General features: G+C 49.4%; 1 protein-coding gene across 4 annotated transcripts; it reads left to right on the top strand.

Moving 5' to 3' along the window:
- The first annotated feature begins 26 nt into the window (after positions 1-26).
- HYOU1 (hypoxia up-regulated 1) lies at positions 27-23,656 on the top strand. 4 transcript variants are annotated; one of them, XM_024751691.1, is made up of 26 exons: positions 27-129; positions 12,887-12,984; positions 13,225-13,318; positions 13,497-13,575; positions 13,731-13,885; positions 14,003-14,079; positions 14,662-14,843; positions 15,088-15,203; positions 16,330-16,522; positions 16,736-16,870; positions 17,032-17,114; positions 17,201-17,333; positions 17,505-17,692; positions 17,925-18,063; positions 18,600-18,660; positions 18,818-18,897; positions 19,315-19,500; positions 19,644-19,816; positions 19,896-19,983; positions 20,113-20,235; positions 20,383-20,516; positions 20,598-20,682; positions 21,329-21,569; positions 21,664-21,711; positions 21,975-22,025; positions 22,159-23,656. In XM_024751691.1, the coding sequence occupies exons 2-26, from the start codon at positions 12,894-12,896 to the stop codon at positions 22,218-22,220; spliced, it is 2,997 nt and encodes a 998-aa protein (XP_024607459.1). In that variant the 5' UTR covers positions 27-129; positions 12,887-12,893; the 3' UTR covers positions 22,221-23,656. The 4 variants fall into 4 exon arrangements, with proteins under 4 accessions (XP_024607459.1, XP_024607457.1, XP_024607456.1 ...); XM_024751689.1 differs by lacking the exon at positions 27-129 and adding an exon at positions 11,841-11,915; XM_024751688.1 differs by lacking the exon at positions 27-129 and adding an exon at positions 11,922-12,053.
- Positions 23,657-24,785: the final 1,129 nt, after the last annotated feature.

The raw sequence follows: 24,785 nt of genomic DNA, 5'->3' as shown, positions 1-24,785 counted from the left end.
GGAGCCTGGGTGCACAGGCGCTCTCCAGTCTCCTTGACAGCTTCCCCCTGCTGGGAGAGTGCGCGCCGCCGCTTGAGGCAGTGTCCGCAGCCCGCCGCTCGCTCCGCATTTTGCGGTTTTGCCGGCCCTGTAAGTGCACTGGCTGAAATGCTTGTTAAGAGCTAGACCTTCACCTCTTTGAGCATCAGTTTCCTCCTTTATTAAATTCGCAGGCAATGAGGGATCAAGATGAGGATCAAATGTCACGCGGTTTGTGAATTGTAACCCGCTGTGCCTGGGTGAATTACCTTCTGCCCTCATAGGGTTGTTTTGAGGCCTGAATGAACCCGTGTATGTGAAACTGGTTTTTCAGCAGTAGAAGAGGAGAATTAAAGTTAGAGGTTTGTGTCTGCCACCAGATACGGATTGTGAACTATAGTCAGTGTCTTATATTCGTTGTGTTCCTCTGTCTGAGCGCATGGCATGTAATGGGCACCTAAAACATGTTTCTTAAGGAAGCTGGGAAATACTGATGGGGCAGGAATTCCAAGAACCTGGGCTTTCTCTCATTGCCATAGTGGCAGGGTATGGCACGTAAGCAGGGCACAGCAAAGAGCCTTGAAGCCGCAGCTCTGAGCACTGAGTGATTTAACGAGTGGTGTCTAAGACACTTCATGGTACCCACCAGTCCCAACTCGGGCTAAACCAACTGTCCACGTGGAAAACTGCAGGTGTACTGTTTGTGTGCCACAGGAATCTACAAACAGGAGGGACACAGAGTCATTTGAGATAGTATGCATATGAAAAAGTGGCCATGTGGTTAGTATTTGTGAAGTTCATTTTTGCATCCTTGCCCCCCCACAGCTTTTTGTTTTCAGAACATTTTATTCCCTCCCCGGGGCTCCCAAAGAGTAGGGCCTGTATCTTGGTTACCAGGAACCAGGTCTAACAGAGCCTGGTAGATACTCCTTGTTTGGTTGAAGCAATGAATGTGGATGATTTTCCTCTTATCACCTCCTCTCCTTGGTCTTGTTGACGGGAAAGGTAGTGTCCATTTGTCTAAAGAAATAAATGAGGGGAAGGCACACAGATTGCCTGATCTCCAGCCCAGATTTCTTTCTTCTTTGTCACACAGGTATTGGAACTAGTTCAGGATCTCAATCCGCGGGCAGAAGCACAAATGGGGAGTAGATGGGACCAGCTTTCACCTGCTGAGCGTGTTCTGTACTATTCATTAGAATTTTTAGATGGTATGTCAGTTGTTAAGACTATGGATAATATATGTTAAAGGAAGCAAAGTGAAAGCAAAGAGATGTGAACAGCAGACTGGCATCTTTGTTGCTGATGTGCGTGCTCCCCCTACTGTCCAATGGTAGAGGCTCAGCATCTTCCTTTGATGTCTGAACCTGGTAAGGCCCATGCGCACTGGATCTTCTTGTTGATGGGGGTACGCAGGCAGATAACTGGCCCACCACAGGACCCATGGCACCTCTTCAGACTTGCTGCCTTCCTTCCTTTCCTCTTTTTGACCAACACGTGTTCACTACTAACTGTTCCTGGCATTGTACTAAATACCCAGAATATATACATGAAAAAGACATGGTTCTTGCTCTTCAGGGAGTTTGACCACCACCATAGGGGACAAAGAGGACTGACAGTTTCCAGCCCTTAATTTCTTTTTTATAATTGGAGTATAGTTGATTTACAATGTTTCAGGTGTATGGCAAGGTGATTCAGCATATACATATATCTTTTTCAGATTCTTTTCCATTATAGTTATTAAATATAGTTCCCTGTGCTATACAGTAGGTCCTTGCTGTTTATCTATTTTATATATAATAGTGTGTATCTATTAGCTCCAAATTCCCAATTTATCCCTCCCCCCTTTTCCCCTTTGGTAACCATGTTTGTTTTCTATGTCTGTGAGTCTATTTCTGTTTTGTAAATAAGTTCATTTGTATCTTTTTTTAGATTCCACATATAAATGATATCATGAGATTTATCTTTCTCTGATTTACTTCACTTAGTATGATAATCTAGGTCCATCCATGTTGCTGCAAATGGCATGATTTCATTCTTTTTATGGCTGAGTAATATTCCTGTGTGTGTGTGTGTGTGTGTGTGTGTGTGTGTGTGTGTGTATGCCGATGGACATTGTTTTTTAGCATTTATTTATTTGGCTGTGTCAGGTCTTAGTTGTGGCAGGTGGGGTCTTGCGTTGCAGCGCACAGGCTTCTCTCTAGTTGTGGCTTGCAGGCTCTAGAGTGCGTGGGCTCAGTAGTTGCGGCGCTTGGGCTTAGTTGCCCCGCAGCATGTGGGATCTTAGTTTCCCGACCAGGGATCGAACCCAGGTCCCCTGCATTGGAAGGCGATTCTTAACCGCTGGGCCACCAGGGAAGTCCCTGACGATGGACATTTAGTTTGCTTCCGTGTCTTGGCTATTGTAAATAGTGCTGCTACGAACATTGCGGTGCACGTATCTTTTTGAATTAGAGTTTTCATATTTTCTGGATACCAGTCCTTAATTTCATGTAGTGAATGATACATAACAAAGTGGTTTCACTTTTCACGGATTCTTCATAGCAACCATCTGCAGAAGTGTCATTATCTCTGATGAGAAACAGAGTCTCAAAGAGCTTCAGGTGATTCTCTCTGGGCAAAAACATCAAAGTCCTTTGGAAATAAAACAAGAGTTCTTCAGTTCCCTAACCTTTAATTAAATGGTTTGCTGGGGTGTAAAGCTAGGCCACACTTGGCAGAACACACACCGGGGTTTAACTTTTAGTTACGCTTATCTGAATCCAGGAACTTCAGTATAGTGAGGAAGATAAGAAGGCTGACTACACAGAAAATGATCGAGTGTACAAATTCACTTAGCTCTGCATACTGAGAACTGGAGTTCTGAGGAGACTAAAGATGAAGAAGCAACTCAAGTCTTTAGCTTGAAATCAAAGAGATCACAACTCAGAATCAAGAATTGCCTAGCAATGCCCTTGCTTTTGCCCTTCAGCCAACTGCAGCCCATGATGTACAACAGTCATTTCCACTAGAGCAAAACAGGAACACTACTTGTTCTAGCTGCAAGCTTTTATTTTCTATCATTCCCCCCCTCATCTGGCTCTCTGGGAAGAAACCATTTTCTAGATTACTGGCAAGTCTGGTTTTTTTCTCTTCGCCCCTAAAAAGGCCAGCAGCAGTTTCCACTTTAGGAACAAGAAGGTCAGCCTAAAATAAACTCAGAGGTCTTACGGTATAAGAGAGTCCAGGGCTCCAAGGCTACCATGAAACAGGAGAAAGAAGCAATTAACTGATTATTGATTGTGAAAATCTAGCCTACAAAAAGAGAAATTCCCCATGAACTTGGCAAAGCACTTAACCTAGCTTTTAACACTGCAATAGTGCACATCTTTTAGTTTTATTTCTCTAGACAAAAAACAAAAACAATAAAAAAAGTTAACTAATGTATATTTGGTGCTTAAGATGTCCCAAGCCCTGTGTAAAGCCCTTTACTACCTTCTTTTTTTTTTAAAGTTAGAGGAACCGCTAAACAGGCTCTTATTTATTTGCACCGGGCCTTAGTTGCAGCTCCAGGGCTCCTTAGTTGCAACTTGTCCACTCCTTAGTTGCGGCACACAGGCTCCTTAATTGTGGCACACGAACTCTTAGTTGCAGCATGCATGTGGGATCTAGTTCCCTGACCAGGGATTGAACCTGGGCCCCCTGTATTGGGAGCGTGGAGTCTTATCCACTGTGCCACCAGGGAAGTCCCTACCACCTTCTTTAATTTTGACACCAACCCTGTGAGGCACATACCAGCATGCCTCTTTAAATGATGTCGAAACTGAGGCTCAGGAGAGCTAAACAACTTGCCTAGAATCACACAGGTAGGAAGTAGTGGGGTTCACAGACAAATCCAGGTCTGCAGACTCCAAAGCCCTGTATTCTGTGTGATCCGTTTTGGTTTTTTTTTTTTTTTTTTTTTTGCGGTACGCGGGCCTCTCACCGTTGTGGCCTCTCCCGTTGCGGAGCACAGGTTCCGGACGCACAGGCTCAGCGGCCATGGCTCACGGGCCCAGCCGCTCCGCGGCATGTGGGATCTTCCCGGACCGGGCCACAAACCCGTTTCCTCTGCATCGGCAGGTGGACTCCCAACCACTGCGCCACCAGGGAAGCCCTGATCAGTTATTTTTTAAAGAGCACTCAAGTCCATAAATTTGTTCATAAGTCTGAGTCATTTTTCTATGTGATCATGAAGTCATAGAATTCAAGAACCCCAAAAGTCTTGCTTTCTCTCCTTGACACGTAATAATCCCCATCTCAGTGCAAGCTGAGAAATGTTCCTAAGCCTTTGTCTCCTCATCACCCCCGCCCCCTCATCTTATTAAAACTCATAATGCCGGGACTTCCCTGGTGATCCAGTGGTTAAGAATCTGCCTCCCAATGCAGGGGACACGGGTTCAATCCCTGGTTGGGGAACTAAGATCCCATGTGCCACAGAGCACCTAAGCCCGCACGCTGCAACTACTGAGCCCACACACCACAACTACTGAGCCCGTGCGCTCTGGAGCCCGCGCACTGCAACTAGAGAGAAGACCCATGCCACCGCAACTATTGAGCCTATGCGCCACAACTACAGAGCCCGTGTGCCACAACTGCAGAGCCTGCATGCCATGGAGCCCGCACGCTGCAAAGAAGAGCCCGTGCACCACAACTAAGAACCAATGCAGCCAAAATAAATAAATTAATAAATGTTAAAAAAAAAAACTCATAATGCCAAGACTTTATTTTTTTTTTCCTTTTGGCCATGCCACACAACTTGTGGGATCTTAGTAAGCGCAGAGTCCTAACTGCTGGACCACCAGGGAATTCCCACCAAGACTTTAAAAATGAATTAATATTCTAATGTTAGTAAGGATACAGGGGCTGTCATCCACTGCTGTTGAGGAGTGCATGTTGGTAAACCTTTCTGGAGGGCAATTTGGCAATATGTATCAAATGCCTAAAAACCAGAATTTAAGGCCACATTTCCACTTTTATAAATTTATTTATTTATTTTTGGCTGCGTTGGGTCTTTGTTGCTGTCTGTGGGCTTTCTCTAGTTGCGTTCTGTAGTTGCGGCGAGCAGGGGCTACTCTTCATTGCGCTGCGCGGGCTTCTCATTGCCGTGGCTTCTCTTGTTGCGGAGCAGGGTCTGTAGGCACGCGGGCTTCAGTAGTTGTGGCTTGCAGGCTCTAGAGCACAGTCTCAGTAGTTGTGGCTCACGGGCTTTCTTGCTCCGTGGCATGTGGGATCTTCCTGGGCCAGGGCTCGCACCCATGTCCCCTGCATTGGCAGGCGGATTCTCAACCACTGTGCCACCAGGGAAGCCCACCACTTTTAGAAATTTATCCTAGGTAGATTATAAGGCATAGAGTTACATAAAAATTTATCAATAAATGTGTCCATTGCAATTTTATAACAGTACAAAGAACATCTTAATTGTCAAATAGTAATTTTAAATTTTTATTTATTTATTTATTATTTTTGGCTGCGTTGGGTCTTCGTTGCTGCGCACAGGCTTTCTCTAGTTTTTGCGAGCGGGGGCTACTACTCTTCATTGTGGTGCACGGGCTTCTCATTGCAGTGGCTTCTCTTGTTGCAGAGCATGGGCTCCAGCTGCGTGGGCTTCAGTAGTTGTGGCATGCAGGCTCAGTAGTTGTGGCTCGTGGCCTCGAGAGCTCAGGCTCAGTAGTTGTGGCGCACAGGCTTAGTTGCTCCGTGGCATGTGGGATCTTCCCGGACCAGGGATCGAACCCATGTACCCTGCATTGGCAGGCGGATTCTTGACCACTGTGCCACCAGGGAAGTCCTTGGTAATTAAATATTGTATTTCTCTATGCTATAATTCCACAAATATAGCCACTGAAAATTCTGGACAGGAAAAATATGACATAGGAACGTGGTAAAAGAGTGTGTATCGATTGATATACATTATAATACTATAAGTGATTTAATCTAGAAAATGGAATTGTGAGTGGTTTTTATTTTTATTTGTTTTGAATTTTATTTATTTATTGTACAGCAGGTTCTTATTAGTTATCTATTTTATGAATATCAGTGTATACATGTCATTCCCAATTCATCTTTGATTTCTTTCATCAGTGTCTTATTGTTTTCTGAGTACAGGTCTTTTACCTCCTTAGGAAGGTTTATTCCTAGGTATTTTATTTTGTTTGTTGAAATGGTGAATGGGATTGTTTCTTTAATTTCTCTTTTGGATCTTCTGTTGTTAGTGTATAAGAATGCAAGAGATTTCTGTGCATTATGAAGATTTTTAATCACAGTTTCAATTTCATTCCTTGTGATTGGTCTGTTCATATTTTCTATTTCTTCCTGGTTCAGTCTTGGAAGGTTATACCTTCCTACAAATTTTTCCATTTCTTCCAGGTTGTCCGTTTTATTGGCATGGAGGTTTTACTTCTGCTTTGATCTTTATGATTTCTTTCCTTCTACTAACTTTGGGTTTTGTTTGTTCTTTTTTCTCTTGTTTCTTTAGGTGTAAGTTTAGATTGTTTATTTGAGATTTTTCTTGTTTCTTGAGGTATGTTTGTAGTGCTATGAACTACCCTCTTAGAACTGCTTTTGCTGCCTCCCATAGGTTTTGGATTGTTGTGTTTTCATTGTCATTTGTCTCTAGGTATTTTTTGACTTCCTCTTTGAATTCTTCAGTGATCTCTTGGTTATTTAGTAACGTATTGTTTGGCCTCCATGTGTTTGTGTTTTTTACGGTTTTTTCCCTGTAACTGATTTCTAATCTCATAGCATTGTGGTCAGAAAAGATGCTTGATACAATTTCAGTTTTCTTAAATTTACTGAGGCTTGATTTGTGACCCAAGATGTGATCAATCCTGGAGAATGTTCCATGTGCACTTGAGAAGAAAGTGTAATCTGCTGTTTTAGGATGGAATGTCCTATAAATATCAATTAAATCTGTCTGGTCTATTGTGTCATTTAAAGCTTGCATTTCCTTATTAATTTTCTGCCTGGATGATCTGTCCGTTGGTGTAAGTGAGCTGTTAAAGTCCCCCACTATTATTGTGTTACTGTCGATTTCCTTTTTTATAGCTGTTAGCAGTTGCCTTATGTACTGAGGTGCTCCTATGTTGGGTGCATATATATTTATAATTGTTATATCTTCTTCTTGGATTGATCCCTTGATCATTATGTAGTGTCCTTCCTTATCTCTTGTAACATTCTTTATTTTAAAGTCTATTTTATCTGCTATGAGTATTGCTACTCCAGCTTTCTTTTGATTTCCATTTGCATGGAATATCTTTTTCCATCCCCTCACTTTCAGTCTGTAGTGTCCCTCGGTGTGAAGTGTGTCTCTTGTAGACAGCTTATATATGCTGTTTTGTTTTTGTATCCATTCAGTGAGCCTGTGTCTTTTGGTTGGAGCATTTAATCCATTCACGTTTAAGGTAATTATTGATATGTGTGTTCCTATTACCATTTTCTTAATTGTTATGGGTTTGTTTTTGTAGGTCCTTTTCTTCTCTTGTGTTTCCCACTTAGAGAAGTTCCTTCAGTGTTTGTTGTACAGCTGGTTTGGTGATGCTGAATTCTCTTAGCTTTTGCTTATCTGTAAAACTTTTGCTTTCTCTGTTGAATCTGAATGAGATCCTCGATGGGTAGAGTAACCTTGATTGTAGGTTCTTCCCTTTCATCACTTTAAATATATCGTGCTAGTCCCTTGTAGACAACAGCTACATGATTCATTTAAGTTGTTGAATGTAATTGTGGCTTGTAGAGTTTCTGCTGAAGAAATCAGCTGTTAACCTTATGAGAGTTCCCTTGTATGTTGTCATTTTTTCCTTGTTGCTTTCAATAATTTTTCTTTGTCTTTAATTTTTGTCAACTTGATTACTATGTGTCTCAGCATGTTTCTCCTTGGGTATATCCTGCCTGGGACTTTCTGCACTTCCAGGACTTGGGTGGCTATTTTCTTTCCCATGTTAGGAAAGTTTTCGACTATAATCTCTTCAAATATTTTCTTGGGTTCTTTCTCTCTCTCTTCTCCTTCTGGGACCCCTATAATGTGAATGTTGTTGCGTTTAATGTTGTCCCAGAGGTCTTTTAGGCTGTCTTCATTTCTTTTCAATCTTATTTCTTTTCATTCTTTTTTCTTTATTCTGTTCCATGGCAGTGAATTCCACCATTCTGTCTTCCAGGTCACTTATCCATTCTTCTGCCTCAGTTTTTCTGCTATTGATTCCTTCTTGTGTATTTTTCATTTCAGTTATTGTATTGTTCATCTCTGTTTGTTTGTTCTTTAATTCTTCTGGGTGTTTGTTCTTTAATTCTTCTAGGTCTTTGTTAAACATTTCTTGCATCTTCTCAGTCTCTGCCTCCATTCTTTTTCCAAGGTCCTGGATCACCTTCACCATCATTATTCTAAATTCTTTTTATGGAAGGTTTCCTATCTCCACTTCATTTAGTTGTTTTTCTGGGGTTTTATCCTGTTCCTTCATCTGGTACAAAGTCCTCTGCCTTTTCATTTTGTCTGTCTTTCTGTGAATGTGGTTTTCCTTCCACAGGCTGCAGAATTGTAGTTCTTCCTGCTTCTGCTCTCTGCCCTCTGGTGAATGAGGCTATCTCGAGTGGTTTTTATTCTTTGTTTTTCCTGTGTTCCTCCAGTTTTCTTCAATAACCAGACATTTCTTTTGTAATTCTAAAAACATTTTTATAAAAATAGAAAAAAACCAACTTATCCTGGTGCTTCTCCTGCCTAAGGTTACAGTAAAATCAAGCCCTCTAGTCCTTTGTGTGACACATACAAAATAATTTTTAAATTTTTTATTGAAGTATAACATGTAAACAGAAAAGTCCATTGAATTTTCCCAAAGCCACTGCAACCAGCATCCCCAAAAGCCTGCCCTATGCCCTCTTCTTACCCTGAAAGGGTAAGCACCATCCCAACTTTATCACTGTAACTTAATTTTGCCTATTTTAAACTTTATACAAGTGAAGTCATAAACTGTGTGCTCTTTGGCTTCTGGCTTCTTTCACTCAATATTGTTTGTGGGATTCATTTAAGTTGTTGAATGTAATAGTAGACCATTTGTTTTCATTGCTGTACAGAATTCCATTGTGTGAATCTACCACTATTTATTTATCTATCCAACTATTGATGGGCATTTGGGTAGTATTCAATTTTGGGCCCTTATGAATTAAGCTATTATAAACAGTCTCTACATTTGTTAGATATACACCTAAGAATGGGGTTGCTGGGTGACAACAAATTTTTTAAATTCTCCTGGATTATGTTCGCCATAATCAACCTTGCCCTCAGCCCATAACATAACGTGCATGTTTTATAATGTGTGAATGTGCTGTGGCTGATGTGTTCATTTCAGTCTTCTGTCAGTTTGGCACATGTTCTGCAAGATGGCAACTTTCTTCCCTTGGGTTTCTACACGGTGTTGGGGGAGGGATGTAGTCCTCAAATGTTATTACAGGTTATTCTGGAGAACTAGTGGATTCAGCTGTCTTAGTTCATCTAAATCAGGTGTTTTACATTAAAATTTTCCCATTGTTTTACAACTTGCCCTTGTGAAATCCTATTCTCCTCTCTGGTCAGAGAACAAAACAGGTGACTTCCCAGAGCACTTGCACCTGCTGCACATCCCAGCGGGACAGACCCAAGTCCAGAAGCGTAGCTGCAGCAAACTGTGCTCTCACCAAGGGTATTCTGGGAGTGGGAGCTCACTTAGGAGTAGGGGAGACTGACTTTCTTACTCTTCCAATTAAGTCATTCAACAGGTTTTTAACAAGGGCATGAAACCATGAACATACTTGTTTCCCAACAGACTGACTTCTCTGAAGGAAAGGACAAGGTCGTCCCCATCTCTGGAATCCCAGCACCTAGCACAATGCTTTCAGACGACAGAGGGCCAATAAATGTTAAAATGCATACTCTGAAAGGGATGGAAAGAATCTGCCCTACTGGATAGCTGGTGAAAAGTAGAGTCAGTTATTGAGAAACAAAATCTTTCTCTGTGGAACTGAAATGACAACTTCTATGTTCATCAGTATGGCTAAACAACCCCCATGCTATGGAATGTTCTATAGCAGTAAATAAGGTGAATCTTTATGTACTGGTATGGAAAATGCTCCATGATTTAAAAAAATAAAAAAGAGCAAGTTGCAAACAATCTAATTGTGTAACATTTTATCATTTAGAAAAAGACAACAGCTACGTGTTTCAAAACACATATGTGTAAATACAGAGGAAAAGGCCTGGAATATTACACATCTGATAACAGCAGATACCTCAGACAGAGTAAGGTTGTGGATATTATCAAAGGGATTTAGCTTTATCTAGAATATTGGAACTTTTTTCAAATTACATGTGTATGGTGCTCCAGTGGTTAAGACTTTGTGCTCCCAATACAGGGGGCGCGGGTTCCATCCCTGGTTGGGGAACTAAAATCCTGCATGCTACACAGCGTTGTCTTAAAAAAAAAATTACATTTGTGTATTATTTGTGTAATTAAACCGTTTTAAGCAAATTTCTATTTCTACCAATTTCTCTGCTACCTGAACACTGAACTGTTCTTAAAGGGAAGGAAAATAGACCTTTCCCTGGTACTGCCAGTAGGTTTATCTTCTAAGCATAGACACCAGACTCTCCCTAAGCCTCATAAAAAATGTAGGGAGGGCTTCCCTGGTGTTGCAGTGGTTGAGAGTTCGCCTGCCGATTCAGGGGACACGGGTTCGTGCCCCGTCCGGGAAGATCCCACATGCCGCGGAGCGGCTGGGCCCGTGAGCCATGGCCGCTGAGCCTGCGCATCCGGAGCCTGTGCTCCGCAACGGGAGAGGTCACAGCAGTGAGAGGCCCACGTACCGCAAAAAAAAAAAAAAAGTAGGTAAAGGAACAGATAAGAGTTCCTTAACCAATCCCTGGCTGTCACAGCCAGGGCCTTCACGAGAACCTTCTGTGAAGCAAGGCCAGGCGTCGATTTCGTGAGAGAGGCGACTGATACCACGTTTAAGAAAAGTGCGCTCATCTCAGTAAAACTGGGAAAGTGCTCTAAGGACCGTGCATATTTCTATGGGACTGCGAAGTACAGAGAGGAAAGTGAGGAGCGCCAATACCTGCCCGAGGTTCTTTAATTCAGAAAAAAAGTAAAGTGCACAAGCTTTAATGGAGGAGAAACAGGAGGTGGTGCATCTGTGCTTAACCAATTACAGCTTCACAAATATTAAAAGCGTCTCTCGTGTGTAGCGATTTGCAGTTTGGAATATTCCTTCTCATACAAATTAAAGAGTCCAGGCCAACTTCTGCCACGAACACAAGCGTTATCTCCGACCCATCAGCGAATAGCTCTCCTTTGGTGGCTTTAGTTTCCGCAAAGAAACAAAGGGGGGTTGAGATGGACTGAGCCAGAAGCGCAGCCATTCTCTGATTTCCAGCCAAAGCCAATACCGACCAACAAGCGAGCGCCTCTTCCGCGTGGCTGCGGAGGGGATGCCGATCTTTCCTGCTTCTCGGCCGGAGCTCCCAGATGACCAGAAGAATAGCGCTGAGCGCGAGACCGCCCGTGCGCCGACTCGCTCTAGGGACCGGTCACTCCCGACCCGGGGAGTCAAACATCCAGCGCCGCGGCCGGAAAAGTCCCGCGAGCGCACCAGGACTGACGCTGGGCCGCGTGACGTGGTCCAATCCACAGCCAGCATCGGCGGTTTTCCTCCAACTGGTTGACTGGCCCCTCCGCTGCCTCCCCGGGAGCGGCCGGAGACAGAGGAGGGGGCGGGCCTGGGACGTGGCCCAATGGAAACGCGCGCCGCGGCGGCTGGGGGCGGGGCCGGGCCCACGGCGCAGGGCCGGGCGCCGGAGGCTCCAATGAGCGCACGCCGCGTCCGGGGCCGGCTGGTTCGCTAGACGCCGCCGGGAGGTTGGTGGCTAATGTAACAGTTTGCAAACCGAGGGGAGTTGTGAAGGGCGCGGGCTTGAGGGGCGCGCTGCTGGCCTCGTGGGTCCATCGGCCGCCGCGTTTGTCCCAGAGCTGGGACCACAGGAGCGGAGGCAAGAGGTAGCGAGGGTGGGGATGGCGATGGGCACCGGCCACCCCTCCTGGAGGAGGCAGCGTGCTAGCTCCGGGGGCGGGTCGGTAGTGGGAGTGAGGGCCGCAAGAACGCCGGTGCGCTTGGCCCTGCATCTCGGTCCCCGGGGCGCCCCCACGTCTTAGAGGTGGGCCGGAACCCATTTCCGGGAGTGAGAGCCGCCGTCTTCGGCTGGTGAGGCTTAGGTGAACTCGGGGTACTCGGTACCCAACGGCGCGGAACCTTACCGTGCCAGGCACAGCGTCGGAGTAGGCAGCGGGGCCTGGTATGGGATGGAGAAGGGGAGCGGGCGGGACAACCCGAAGGGATGCTGACGATGAGACAGGCCCTTCTTCCATCCCAGCCTCCCCCAACGTCACCATCTCTCAGTTCCTGTCCAGGTCCGGCCCGGCTTTCCCCGCCAGCAGGGGAGCTCCAGGTGTAGGAAGGTAGTTGAGTCCTGGGCGGGGATCCCTGGCCGCACCCCAGGTGTCTGACAGCAGGGACAATGCTGGGGTGCGCCAGTTGCTAATATGCTGTGGACGGAAGGCCCTGGTCTCCTTTCTCCTGTCCTGTTACGTTTATTTAGGGATGTGGTGGCTGGCGGCCAGGATCTCTGCTGTTTCACCTGGGCTTTGTGTGGGCACTTCTGAGGATGCTGAGTGCTTGGTTCTCATTGGGAGGGAGGGGAGGGGATGTAGACTGCTCTGCCCTGGGTGAGGAGGGAGTAGGTATGAATCTTAAAGCTTCTCTGTTCTCGATGAGGTTCTGCCTCCTTCACTCAGGGCATCCAGTTACAAGTGTTGTTTTTCTCCTCCCCCAGAGACACAATGGCAGCCACCGTCAGGAGGCAGAGGCCGAGGAGGCTAGCCTGTTGGGCCTTGATGGCTGTGCTCTTGGCAGACCTGTTGGCACTGAGTGGTGTGTACCCCAACAGAGGCATCGAAAGAAATATAAATGAGTGAATGTTGGATGATACATGGTGGGAAGGCGGAAAGAAGCTGGTGGTGGGAAACTCTGGACTCTTAGGTTGCCAGACCCAGACCTTTTTCTTTGTCCATTGCTCTCTTACTTTCTCCATGGAAAGCAGTGTGCTTTGATTAGCGGGGCCTCAGGAAGTGGGGGAAGAGGGGCTAATTGACAAATCTGTTTCCCCTTCAGACACGCTTGCAGTGATGTCTGTGGACCTGGGCAGTGAGTCAATGAAGGTGGCCATTGTCAAGCCTGGAGTGCCCATGGAGATTGTCTTGAACAAGTGAGGGCGGCCGCAGGGTCGGGTGGGGAAAGGGAGTCTGCGCCCCAAGCCACAGTGTGTTCTTCGTAGTGCCCTCGGCAGACTTTGGTGTCTGCACGATTGATTGTATGTGAGGTGTTGAGGCTCCTGAGAACAAACCCTGCCATAGACACCTGGTCCCATTGTCTCTTTTCCACAGGGAATCCCGGAGGAAAACCCCAGTGACTGTGACCCTGAAAGAAAATGAAAGATTCTTTGGAGACAGTGCAGCAAGCATGGTGAGCTAGCAGCCCGCCCCCTTCCCAGAAGCAGTGGGCAGAGGAGAGGAGGTAACAGACCCCGGAGTCTGTTCCCTGATCGATCTCTGAGGTAGGAGGTAGGTGATGGCCAGCTTGGGAGCCTAATACTCTGCTTCTCCTTTACCTCCTCTCAGGCCATCAAGAATCCAAAGGCTACGCTGCGATACTTCCAGCACCTCCTGGGGAAGCAGGAGAATAACCCCCACGTGGCCCTTTACAGAGCTCGTTTCCCTGAGCATGAGCTGGGCTTCGACCCACAGAGGCAGACTGTGTACTTCCAAATCAGCCCGTGAGTGCCCTGCTGGGCAGGGTGGGCTCGGCGGGCCTGATGGGGTCCCCGTTGGCTCACCATTGTCCTTGCCTGGATGCCTGGCTTTCCTTGCCTCTACCTGCTTCCTTCCCCCAGGCAGCTGCAGTTCTCACCTGAGGAGGTCCTGAGCATGCTTCTCAATTACTCCCGTTCTCTGGCTGAAGATTTTGCAGGTGAGCAGCCAAGATGGGGCCTGTGGTAGCCAGGTTCCCTAGGGACTCAAATAGAGGTAGTTTTGCCTCCCAGGGAATATTTGGCAACGTCTGATGACATTTTTGGTTATCACAACTGGGGAGCTACTGCTACTGGCATCTACCAAGTAGAAGCCAGGGGTGCTGCCAGACATCCTAGACTGCACAGGCCCGCCCCCCAAACCAAAGAATTATCTGGCCCAGAGACTTCCCTGGCAGTCCGGTGGTTAAGACTCCATGCTTCTACTGCAGGGGGCACGGGTTTGATCCCTGGCGGGGGAACTAAGGTCCTGTGTGCCGCACAGTGCCACCAAGCAAAAAAGAGAGAGAATTATCTGGCCCAGAGACTTCCCTGGCAGTCCGATGGTTAAGACTCCATGCTTCTACTGCAGGGGGCACGGGTTTGATCCCTGGCGGGGGAACTAAGGTCCTGTGTGCCGCACAGTGCCACCAAGAAAAAAAGAGAGAGAATTATCTGGCCCAAAACATCAATTGTGCTGAGACTGGGAAACCCTCCTCTAAGGTCTGAAGCTGGTGGGGACTCTGTTCTGTTGTCCCCTGTAGAGCAGCCCATCAAGGATGCAGTGATCACCGTGCCAGCCTTCTTCAATCAGGCTGAGCGCCGAGCTGTGCTGCAGGCTGCGCGCATGGCTGGCCTCAAAGTGCTGCAGCTCATCAACGACAACACTGCCACTGCCCTCAGCTATGGTGTCTTCCGCCGGAAAGATATCAACAGCACTGCCCAGGTGAGCCAGGGAGGAACTGCTGACCGGACCTGCAGGGTGGCCGAGTCTGATGGTGGAGGCCATTTGGCTCATTTTGCATCTTGTTTCCGTGGCTGGCCCTTGACAAAATGAGGCAACGGCCCTCGGCCCCTTTTGGAGCTGTTTGGCTTTCACTTGAGAGTTGGTGCAGCCCCTTGCAGGCAGGGGGGCAGGCACCCTGGAGTTGAATAAGGTTCCTGTGACGGTGGCCTTGATGTCTCTACAGAATATCATGTTCTATGACATGGGCGCAGGTAGCACCGTGTGCACCATCGTGACCTACCAGACGGTGAAGACTAAGGACGCAGGGATGCAGCCACAGCTGCAGATCCGGGGAGTGGGGTAAGTGGGTGCTGGGAGGAGGGCTGCTTGCCGAGATACCCTCGGGTCAGGGGTTTCTTCTCAGAGGGGCAGCTGCCTCACTTTCCCGCTCCCTGCAGGAAAGCTCTCCTGGTTAAAGCATCAGTCATCATAGGGTACCTCTCCCAAAGAGCAAGGGGTAGATGGAAATTGGGGGAGGACAGTTCGGGAAGATTGAAGGGCAGGGAACGTCCCAAGCTGCTTCTGAGGAAATCCACAAGGCCATAGGCCATATGTGGAGTGTCAGATTCAATTATTTTTTTGTTCTTGTCATTCCCAGTTTACTTATCACTGGCGTTATCTTATTTCATGAACCCATTCTTTCCTGCCCATCTTTACTGCTTCTATGCTAGTCCAAACCACCATCGCCTCTTACCTGCAGAATTGAAGGTCTCCCCGCTGCCAGTGTGGCCTCCCTCCAGTTCTTTCCTCCGCATCTCAGCCAGAGGGTTCTTTTCAAAATGCCAACCTGACTGTATCTCGTTTCTTTAAAAACCCTACAGTGGCTTCAAACCTTTGCCTTGGCCTATGAGGCTGTGCCTGTGTGCTCCCGGGCTCCTCCTGCTTGGCTCTGACCCTGAACCTCTTGCTCTTTGAGCTCCAGCCATCCTTGCCCTCCATGGAACTCACACACCACACTCTCTCTCACCTCACAGTTTTTATGCATGCTTTTCCCTCTGTCTAGAATGTTCTTTCCTCTTCACCTAGTTAATCTCAACTCATCCTTCAGGTTTCAGCGCAAGCCTCACTTATTCACAGAACTTTTCCTGACTTCCCTAAATAGCTGAAATTTTCCATATATATGTTTAGTGGTGTTGTTTGTCTCTCTGTTATAGCACATAGGTTGGTTAAAATTTCACATTTATATGATTATCTGGTTGCTGGATTATAAACTTTTTGACAGCAGGGGGCTTGTCTTGTCTTTTTCTTCTCACAGTTGCATCTCCAGAGACAAATACATAGTTTGATGCCCAGTAGGTGCAGTTGAATGAATGGGCAGATGCCTGTCGCTGTGAGGTGTCAGCCGTGTGGGTGAAGGCCAGGTTCTGTGCAGGTGAAGGAGCCCTGTGTGTTCCTCATGCTTTTCCCTGTTCCCTTTCCTGCACAGGTTTGACCGCACCCTGGGGGGCCTGGAAATGGAGCTCCGGCTGCGTGAGCACCTGGCCGGGATTTTCAACGAGCAGCGCAAGGGCCAGAGAGCGAAGGACGTGCGGGAGAACCCCCGCGCTATGGCCAAGCTGCTGCGTGAGGCCAATCGACTCAAGACCATCCTGAGTGCCAATGCCGATCACATGGCCCAGGTGCTCACGTGTGCTGCTTGAGGGCAAATATTCCCCACCCAGAGGGTGGAGGATCGCGCCACCCTGAGCCAGACTCCTTGTGCCTGGTGTGGCCCATCCCTTCTTCCTGTGCTTCCTTCCACCCTCCCAAAGTCCTGTTCCCTTGGTGTCTGACCTGCTCACTCAGAGAGCAGGACCTGGGTGAGAACTCTGACCCTCCTCATCCTCCCGCAGATCGAGGGCCTGATGGACGATGTGGATTTCAAGGCGAAGGTGACTCGGGCAGAGTTTGAAGAGCTGTGTGCAGACCTGTTTGAGCGGGTGCCTGGGCCCGTGCAGCAGGCCCTGCAGAGTGCTGAGATGAAGCTGGTGAGGGGGTCGTCGAGGAGGGCATGGCGGGGAGGCAGGTGGGATAGAAAGTGATGAGGTGGCAGGAAGGAGGGAGCGGGAACATCAGGGAGGAGTCGGTGCTGAGGAGGGGGGTTAACTCGTGCTGACCCATCCATCTCCCGTTCTTTCTCCCCCTGCAGGATGAGATTGAGCAGGTCATCCTAGTGGGTGGGGCCACTCGGGTGCCCAAAGTTCAGGAGGTGCTGCTGAAGGCTGTGGGCAAGTGAGTGTGGGGGGCTGGAGGGCGGGGGGGGGCGGGCCAGGCTGGGAGCTGCAGGTGGATGGTGCTGAGGCTTGGGGTGCTCACAGGGAGGAGCTGGGCAAGAACATCAACGCCGATGAAGCCGCCGCCATGGGGGCTGTGTACCAGGCAGCGGCGCTCAGCAAAGCCTTCAAGGTGAAGCCGTTTGTTGTCCGAGACGCGGCCATCTACCCCATCCTGGTGAGTAAGCCTGTCTGATGGGGTGACAGGCTCCCTTTACCTCTCCCAGGGCCGTCTCCCCTGCCTCCTCTAGACTGTCCGTCTGTCTCCCTGCCATTGGTGTTCCCCGCCCTTCTTCCCCGAGACCCTCCTCTGCTCCTCCAGCGTACCTCCCCTCTGCCTGCCGTGTAGGTGGAGTTCACGAGGGAAGTGGAGGAGGAGCCTGGAGTTCGCAGCCTGAAGCACAATAAGCGTGTCCTCTTCTGCCGGATGGGGCCCTACCCTCAACGCAAAGTCATCACCTTTAACCGCTACAACCATGACTTCAACTTCCACATCAACTATGGTGACCTGGGCTTCCTGGGGCCTGAGGATCTTCGGTGAGGGGGTGGGGCAGGGAGAGGGCTCCAGGGAGGGAGGGTTTGGGGTCTGAGGGGGACACAGGGGAAGCAGGCTGTGGGCTTGGTCTTGGGGTTGGGCTGAGCTTCTCCGGGAGGAGCTTCCATCCTGAGGGTGTCCTCAGGGAGGGCCCCGCATCTCGTGCTGGGAGGCTGTGTAGGCTAGAGCTGGAGGGGGGGGGCTCCCCTTAACGGCTCTCTCCTCCCCACCCAGGGTATTTGGCTCCCAGAATCTGACCACGGTGAAGCTAAAAGGTGTGGGTGAGAGCTTCAAGAAGTATCCCGACTATGAGTCAAAGGGTATCAAGGCTCATTTCAACCTGGATGAGAGTGGCGTGCTCAGCCTAGACAGGGTGAGAGCAGGAGACCCCGTGTGCAGGGCGGGGGCCCAGGCCCCAGCAGCCTTTTCCAGAGCAGTTCCTCATGGTATTAGAACGTGATAAACGAAATGGGTTCTGGAGTTGGGTAAACCTTAGGTTAAACAAAGCTAACCAGGGACCTGGTATGGGCCGTCTCAGAGCCTGTAAATGCTCGTGGATGTTATAAGTTTCAGGATCTGTAGAACGGTTGAGGAACCTGTTTTTAAAGAACGGTTCTGGGGGTCAATATCTTTTAGAACATACTGGGGCAGTAACGGCCCATTCGGTTGAGTGGAGAAGTGTGAGGGTGGGCGGAGGAGGAGCTACGGTCCCCTCCTGAAAGGGCTCATAATCAACAGGGCTGGCGGTGACTCCATCCGAGAGCCCGTAGAAGGAGGCCGGTGAGAGAACAGGCTGGCACACCTGGAAGTCACTTGGCTGTGCCTCAGCAATCACCCGCCAGGCAGGATGCTTGTGGGGAAAAGGTGGCTTAGCGTGTGCATTTCTTCACCTCGGATCCCTGTCTTCAGGTGGAGTCTGTGTTTGAGACGCTGGTGGAGGACAGCCCAGAAGAGGAATCTACTCTGACCAGTAAGATGAGGGTGCATACACGTGTATGTGTGTGTGTGTGTCTGTGAGAGGGTGTACTTGTGTGCATTTCGGGGAGGTGGGCGGGCCATGCCCTTAGGGTTGGGGGTGGAGTCAATGGTGTGGTCCCCTTTAAGTCTTTGGGTTTTCTTCTTTCTAGAACTTGGCAACACCATCTCCAGCCTGTTTGGAGGTGGCACCACACAAGATACTAAAGAGAATGGTACTGACACTGTCCAGGTAAGGCCAGGATGGAGCCAAGGGAGCATGGAGGATGGTGCGTGGGACCAGGCGGAGGCAGCAGGGACAGGGGGTTGGAGTGGGCATCTCAGCTGCCTAGGATGTGATAGACCTACCCCTCCTCTCAGCCCAGGCCGAGTTCACCACACCCTCCTCTGGACTCTGAGCCATCCCTGTGCTTGAGCTCCAAGGCCCACCCTCATCTCCAAACGCTTTTCCTTTGTCCAGCTAGACTGCTGCAGTCCAGATGCCTGCTGCCAATTTCCATACAGTCGTCCTCTGTCTCCCCCAAGCTGTGTCATGGGCGGTGAGCCCCTCAAAGCAGAGCCATGGGGACCTGGCATTGCCGAGCCAGTCCTGATCCCTAGGCTCTGCTAGTGACTATTGTGGGTGGGCGTGTCTGTGATTGTTTCCCAGGAGGAGGAGGAGGGGCCTGCTGAGGGGAGCAAGGCTGGGCCTGGAGAGCAAGCAGAGCCCAGGGAGGAAGCTGAGGCCCCAACAGACGACACCTCTCCACCCCCACCCCCTGAGCCTAAGGGGGATGCAGCCCCTGAGGGAGAAAAGGCCGCAGAGAAAGACAACGGGGAAAAGCCCGAGGCCCAGGTGAGCTCTAGGCAGAGTGAGGCCAGCCTGGACCCAGTGGTTAATGGGACAGGTGCCTGCGTTGCTTCTTGGCCCCCAGAGCCCTGCCTGTGGAGGGTAGAAGGGCCAACACTTTCCCTGACATCTTGGTCTCTTCACCCCAGAAGCCAAGTGAGAAGGGTGAGGCAGGGGCTGAGGGTGTCCCTCCAGCCCCGGAGGAAGAAAAGAAGCAGAAGCCGGCCCGGAAGCAGAGAATGGTGGAGGAGATCGGGGTGGAGCTGGTAGTCCTGGACCTGCCTGACTTGCGCCAGGATGAGCTGGCCCGCTCGGCCCAGAAGTGAGTAAAGGCTGCGAGTGTGCGGAGGGTGCCCAGGGTGCGGAATGGAGCCCCTCATGCCTGCCGCCCCTGTCCACAGACTCCAGGACCTGACGCTCCGGGACTTAGAGAAGCAGGAACGGGAAAAAGCAGCCAACAGCTTGGAAGCATTCATCTTTGAGACACAGGTTGGTCGGGTGGGAAGCACACCTGCCCCAGGCCCTGTGTCTGGGGCTGGGGAGCAGGGAGGGGGTCCTGCTCCATGAGCCTTGCCCCCAGGGCCTGCTGCATGCTTGCGCTCTTGTGTACCTCCCCAGGACAAGCTGTACCAGCCTGAGTATCAGGAAGTGTCTACCGAGGAGCAGCGTGAGGACATCTCTGGGAGACTCCATGCCGCGTCCACCTGGCTGGAGGATGAGGGCTTTGGGGCCACCACAGTGGTGAGGGACCTCCCAGGACATAGTGGGCCGGATGGGAAAGGGAGGAGAGCTGGGGTGCGAGGCCATAACGAAGGATGCAGGGCTGGCTCCAGGGCTGACATGTCATCCCCTCAACCCTCTGCCCTCTCCCTTCCCCACATCCATCAGATGTTGAAGGAGAAGCTGGCCGAGCTGAGGAAGCTGTGCCAAGGCTTGTTTTTTCGGGTGGAAGAGCGCAAGAAGTGGCCCGAACGGCTGTCTGCCCTCGATAACCTCCTCAACCATTCCAGCATGTTCCTCACGTGAGCGGCCCCTTCGCTTTTCTTCGTCATTCAGTCCCGCCCTGTCCCCTCCTGGACTGATGGTCTCCTCTCTGGCTGCAGGGGGGCCCGGCTCATCCCAGAGATGGACCAGATCTTCACGGAGGTGGAGATGACAACGTTAGAGAAAGTCATCAACGAGACCTGGGTAATCCCCGTGTAAATACTTAACTGGAGACTTACCTGGTGAGGTGGGCTGTCTTAGGCAGCGTGGGAGATGCGGAGAAACGGAGAGCTGGCAGCCTCTGCGTCCGGGCTTGGCAGCTAATCCGGAAGGCAGAAGATGGTTGCGTTTGAGGCCGTGTCAGATTAGTCCCAGACTAGAGTCATAGCCATGAGTCGTCAACCAGACGAGCGACAGAGCCCATCCCCGTGAGGTTAGAGAAAGCTGCTTTGAGGAGCTGGGACTTGAGCTGGATGCAGAAGGTGGGCCAGGGTTTGGGGAGGTGAGAATGACTTGTCATGAGAAGCAGAAACTGTTTTGGATGTGGGGACGTTTTTTTTTTGGGCCAGAGCTCAGAAGTGGAGAGATAAGGAGAAAATAATTAAGAGGTTCAGCTGTAGTTAGTCCATAGTAATAGGATGTAAGCCAGAAACGTGGAGTTTGGGACTCCCATGTGGAGAGTCCCGAATGGCATTCTGAGGGGTCTGCTTACTTCTGGGGCTGACGGCCACGGGCAGCAGTGATTTGGGGTCTGAGGGAAGAGCCTGTGGTTGGTTGGGGGGTGTATTTCACCTGGGACAGAGGCGTCTGCCATCTCCGTGGCTGGCTCTGAGCCTGTCCTCGCCCACAGGCCTGGAAGAATGCAACCGTGGCCGAGCAGGCCAAGCTTCCTGCCACAGAGAAGCCCGTGTTGCTCTCAAAAGACATCGAGGCCAAGATGATGGCCCTGGACCGAGAGGTGCAGTATCTGCTCAATAAGGCCAAGTTTGCCAAGCCCCGGCCCCGGCCCAAGGACAAGAATGGGACCCGGGCAGAGCCTCCCCTCAATGCCAGTGCCAGTGACCAGGGGGACAAGGTCATCCCTCCAGCAGGTGAGGGCAGGGTGCCTGGTTCCAGGTGCTACAGGGCAGCAAGAAGCTTTCCTTTCCCTCCTGGGACGACATTTTCCTCCTGGTTTCCCTCCAGGCCAGACTGAAGATGCAAAGCCCATCTCAGAGCCTGAGCAAGAGACTCGTGAGTTGGGGGAAACTGATTGGGAATACGGGCATCACTTAGCCGAGGGGTCGGCAAACTTGCAGGTACAGCCTCTTTGCAGACGGCCTGTGAGCAGTGAACGGCCTTAGAAGGTTATTTCCAAAAACAAAATATGGAAAGAGACCTAGTGTGGCTCACAAATCCTAAAATATTTACTATCTGGCTCTTTGCAGGAAAAGTTTGCCATCCCCTCCGTTAGCCCCTTCCTTTGCAGACACTAACCCATTCCTTCCCGAAAGCAGGATCTGAACCGGCAGACTCTGAACCTCTGGAGTTAGGGGGTCCCGCAGCAGGTGAGGGCAGAGTGGGAGATGGGGGGTACCGGGAAGCCTAGCAGGATCTGGGGGGAGATGCCTGCCCAGAACTGGGCCCGTTCCCTCCATCTCACTTGCTTTTGTTCCTTTGCTCTCCCCCAACTCCCACCAGAATCTGAACAGAAGGAGCAGCCTACAGGACAGAAGCCAACTTTGAAGAATGATGAACTATAACCCCCGCCTCCCAGTTCCCCACTCGTCCCCGCCCCCTTCTCTTACCACCTCTATTTATTAAACACCAAGGGCTGGGGGAGGGGTTGGTCCCGCCCTCAGAGGCTTAAGTTCCTCTTCTCTCACCTGTGATTGGAGGTGTGGAGAAGGGGGAGGAAGGGACAGCTCACCAGTTCTTCTGGAGTAGTTCTGTGGTTAAAACTGAAATTGTTCCGTTCCCCAATCCCACCTTCTGGTTCCCTACCCATCCAGGCCCTAGTTTGGGAAAAATCACTATTAGGTCTTAATTCTTCGCCTGTGGGTAGGTGAGAGGATGGCCATCGGTAGTTGGTTGACAGACCTGGTAGTGGGAAGGGTGTCCTGGCTTATTAGAGGGTCTCCAGTCTTTTCTGGTCATCCTTCCCTCCCTCCCTCCCTCCTCCACCACGAGATCAATGCCACACAGGCCAGTGTCTGCAGAGCCTTGGTTACCAGGTTTGATTTCTGAGCGCCTGTCTGTGCTCTTGCCTCCTCCAGGGTTTTTTCTCTAAAAACCCCCGCCCCCATGCCTCCTCCCTGTGGGTCTCCTTGGCTTCCTCTTGCAAGTTGGGCAGTCCTCTGCCTCTAGGCCAGAGCCCTTCCATCTGGACTGCCTGAGTCAATCTAGGTCGACTCCCACCCACACGTACAACCCCCGGTGGCCAGAGTAGGCAGGGAGAAGGTAAAGAAGGGAATCCAGCTGCCTCTCCAGGGAGTGAGATGTGTGAAAACCCTGTATCTCCCCAGCCTGTGGACTCTTGGGCCTAGGAAGGCTGTGTGCAGTGGCTGGCACAGGATGCCAGCGTCCTGCAAGCACTGTTGAAAACTGCATCTTCCTAGTAGCCTGGTACTCATTGGCCCTTTGACTTCCTGCCCCCATTCTCTCCGCTTCTGTTCTGCCCTCTCAGAGCCTTTCCCTCACTTCCTGGCCCCCTGGGCTGACCAAAATGTGCTTTCTACTGTGAGCCCCTGTCCTGAGACCCTGGGGGCAGGAGAGACCATGGCGTGAATGTAAAAATGCCACCTGGCTCTGTTGGAGGCAGGCCTTGTGGGGGGAAGGAAGAGGGTACAGGTTGGCCTTTCTTATTAATGTGTTGCTCTGCTGGGATGGGGGCCCTTTTACCCACCACACTGGTATTGGGCAGCCTGCCCTCCAGGATCCCATCTGTAGCAGGGGCCAGGGCTGCCACCCCAACTCCCAGGACAAGGGGGAGCCTGCTTGTGTCTGTCTCTTGTGTTGTTTTCCTCTTTTTTTTTTCTTTTTTTTGCCACATTGGCAGAAATGTGACCCAGGTGTCCTACCCTGTCCTGTATGTTTGAGTTGTTTCACTAGCAGTTGAGGCTGGTTGGACAGCTTTGAGTCAAGTTGTACTTTGCTCCATTGTTAATTGAAAAGCTGTTTCAATAAAATATTTTCTACAGTTTTTTGTGCTGTGAATTTTTAAAAATATGTTTATTTCTTGAATATAAATAATGCATGTCTATAATGGAAAATTTGGAAGGTAGAAGTTTGAATAACAAAATTGCCTATAATACTACCACCAAAACATCATTAACATTTTAGACTTAGATTTTTAGACATTTTAGACATTTTAGACTTACATTTAGATTCATGTATGTAATTTTTCTTCATGAGAACAAAACTGGTTTTATTTTTACCCTGACGTCATTTGGATCCCTATATTCCAGCTATTTTTAGGTAATAATCCATTTTTAAGGTAACAACCTCATTTTACAAATAAGAAATCAGCAGTTCATAGAGGTTCAGAGGTCCAAGGAATCAAAGGTATTAGGTGACTCAGCTAGGTTTGAACTTAATTCTGACCCAATAACCCTTGCGTTATTACGCTGATACAAGAATGTGTTGCTAGAGCTTCATTACTCGTAGCACAGTTAATTTGGGTTGTTCCTGTTATAACGGAGCCATGTTTTACCAAAGGAAAATCATTGTAATCATTAATTATTATTAACAACGGCCTCTTTTTTTTTTTTTTTTTTGCACCAGGTCTTAGTTGAGGCAGGTGGGCTACTTAGTTGTGCAAACTCTTAGTTGTGGCATGCACGTGGCATCTAGTTCCCTGACCAGGGATTGAACCTGAGTCCCCTGTTTTGGGAGCGTGGGGTCTTATCCACTGTGCCACCAGGGAAGTCCCTAGTCTTAATCAATCACGCGTCTAAGCAGTTGAATAAAAAACTGACCATGAAGTTTATGTTTTTCTCTAAAGGTTGAACAATTTAGACAAGTTTTGAACCTGCAAGTCTCTTTTTGTTTCCCAATAGACTTTTTTTAAGGGCAGTTTTAGTTTCACAGCAAAATTGAGCAGAAAGTACACAGTTCCTATATACCCTCTGGCTCCATACATACTCAGCCAACCCCAGTATCAACATCCCACACCAGAGGGACGTTTGTTATGATCTATGAACCTACACATCATTATCACCCAAAGTTTACATTAGGGTTTACTCTTGGCATTGTGCATTCTTTGGGTTCCGACACATGGATAATGAAACGTATCCGTTAACATGTCATACAGAGTACTTTCACTGCTC

This window comes from Neophocaena asiaeorientalis, unplaced genomic scaffold, assembly GCF_003031525.2.
Source record: "Neophocaena asiaeorientalis asiaeorientalis breed wild unplaced genomic scaffold, Neophocaena_asiaeorientalis_V1.1 scaffold479, whole genome shotgun sequence".
Classification (NCBI taxonomy): domain Eukaryota; kingdom Metazoa; phylum Chordata; class Mammalia; order Artiodactyla; family Phocoenidae; genus Neophocaena; species Neophocaena asiaeorientalis.
The sequence above is the reverse complement of the archived record's forward strand: the minus strand, read 5'-3'. Positions and strand labels throughout refer to the sequence as shown.

Excerpts from the sequence above, each read along its gene's own strand:
- HYOU1 (XM_024751687.1), top strand. The coding sequence starts at position 12,352 with ATGGGATGGAGAAGGGGAGCGGGCGGGACAACCCGAAGGGATGCTGAC. Across the intron at positions 12,985-13,224 it reads AGACCTGTTGGCACTGAGTG|ACACGCTTGCAGTGATGTCT; the intron begins GTGTGTACCCCA and ends TTTCCCCTTCAG. Across the intron at positions 21,570-21,663 it reads CAAGGTCATCCCTCCAGCAG|GCCAGACTGAAGATGCAAAG; the intron begins GTGAGGGCAGGG and ends GTTTCCCTCCAG.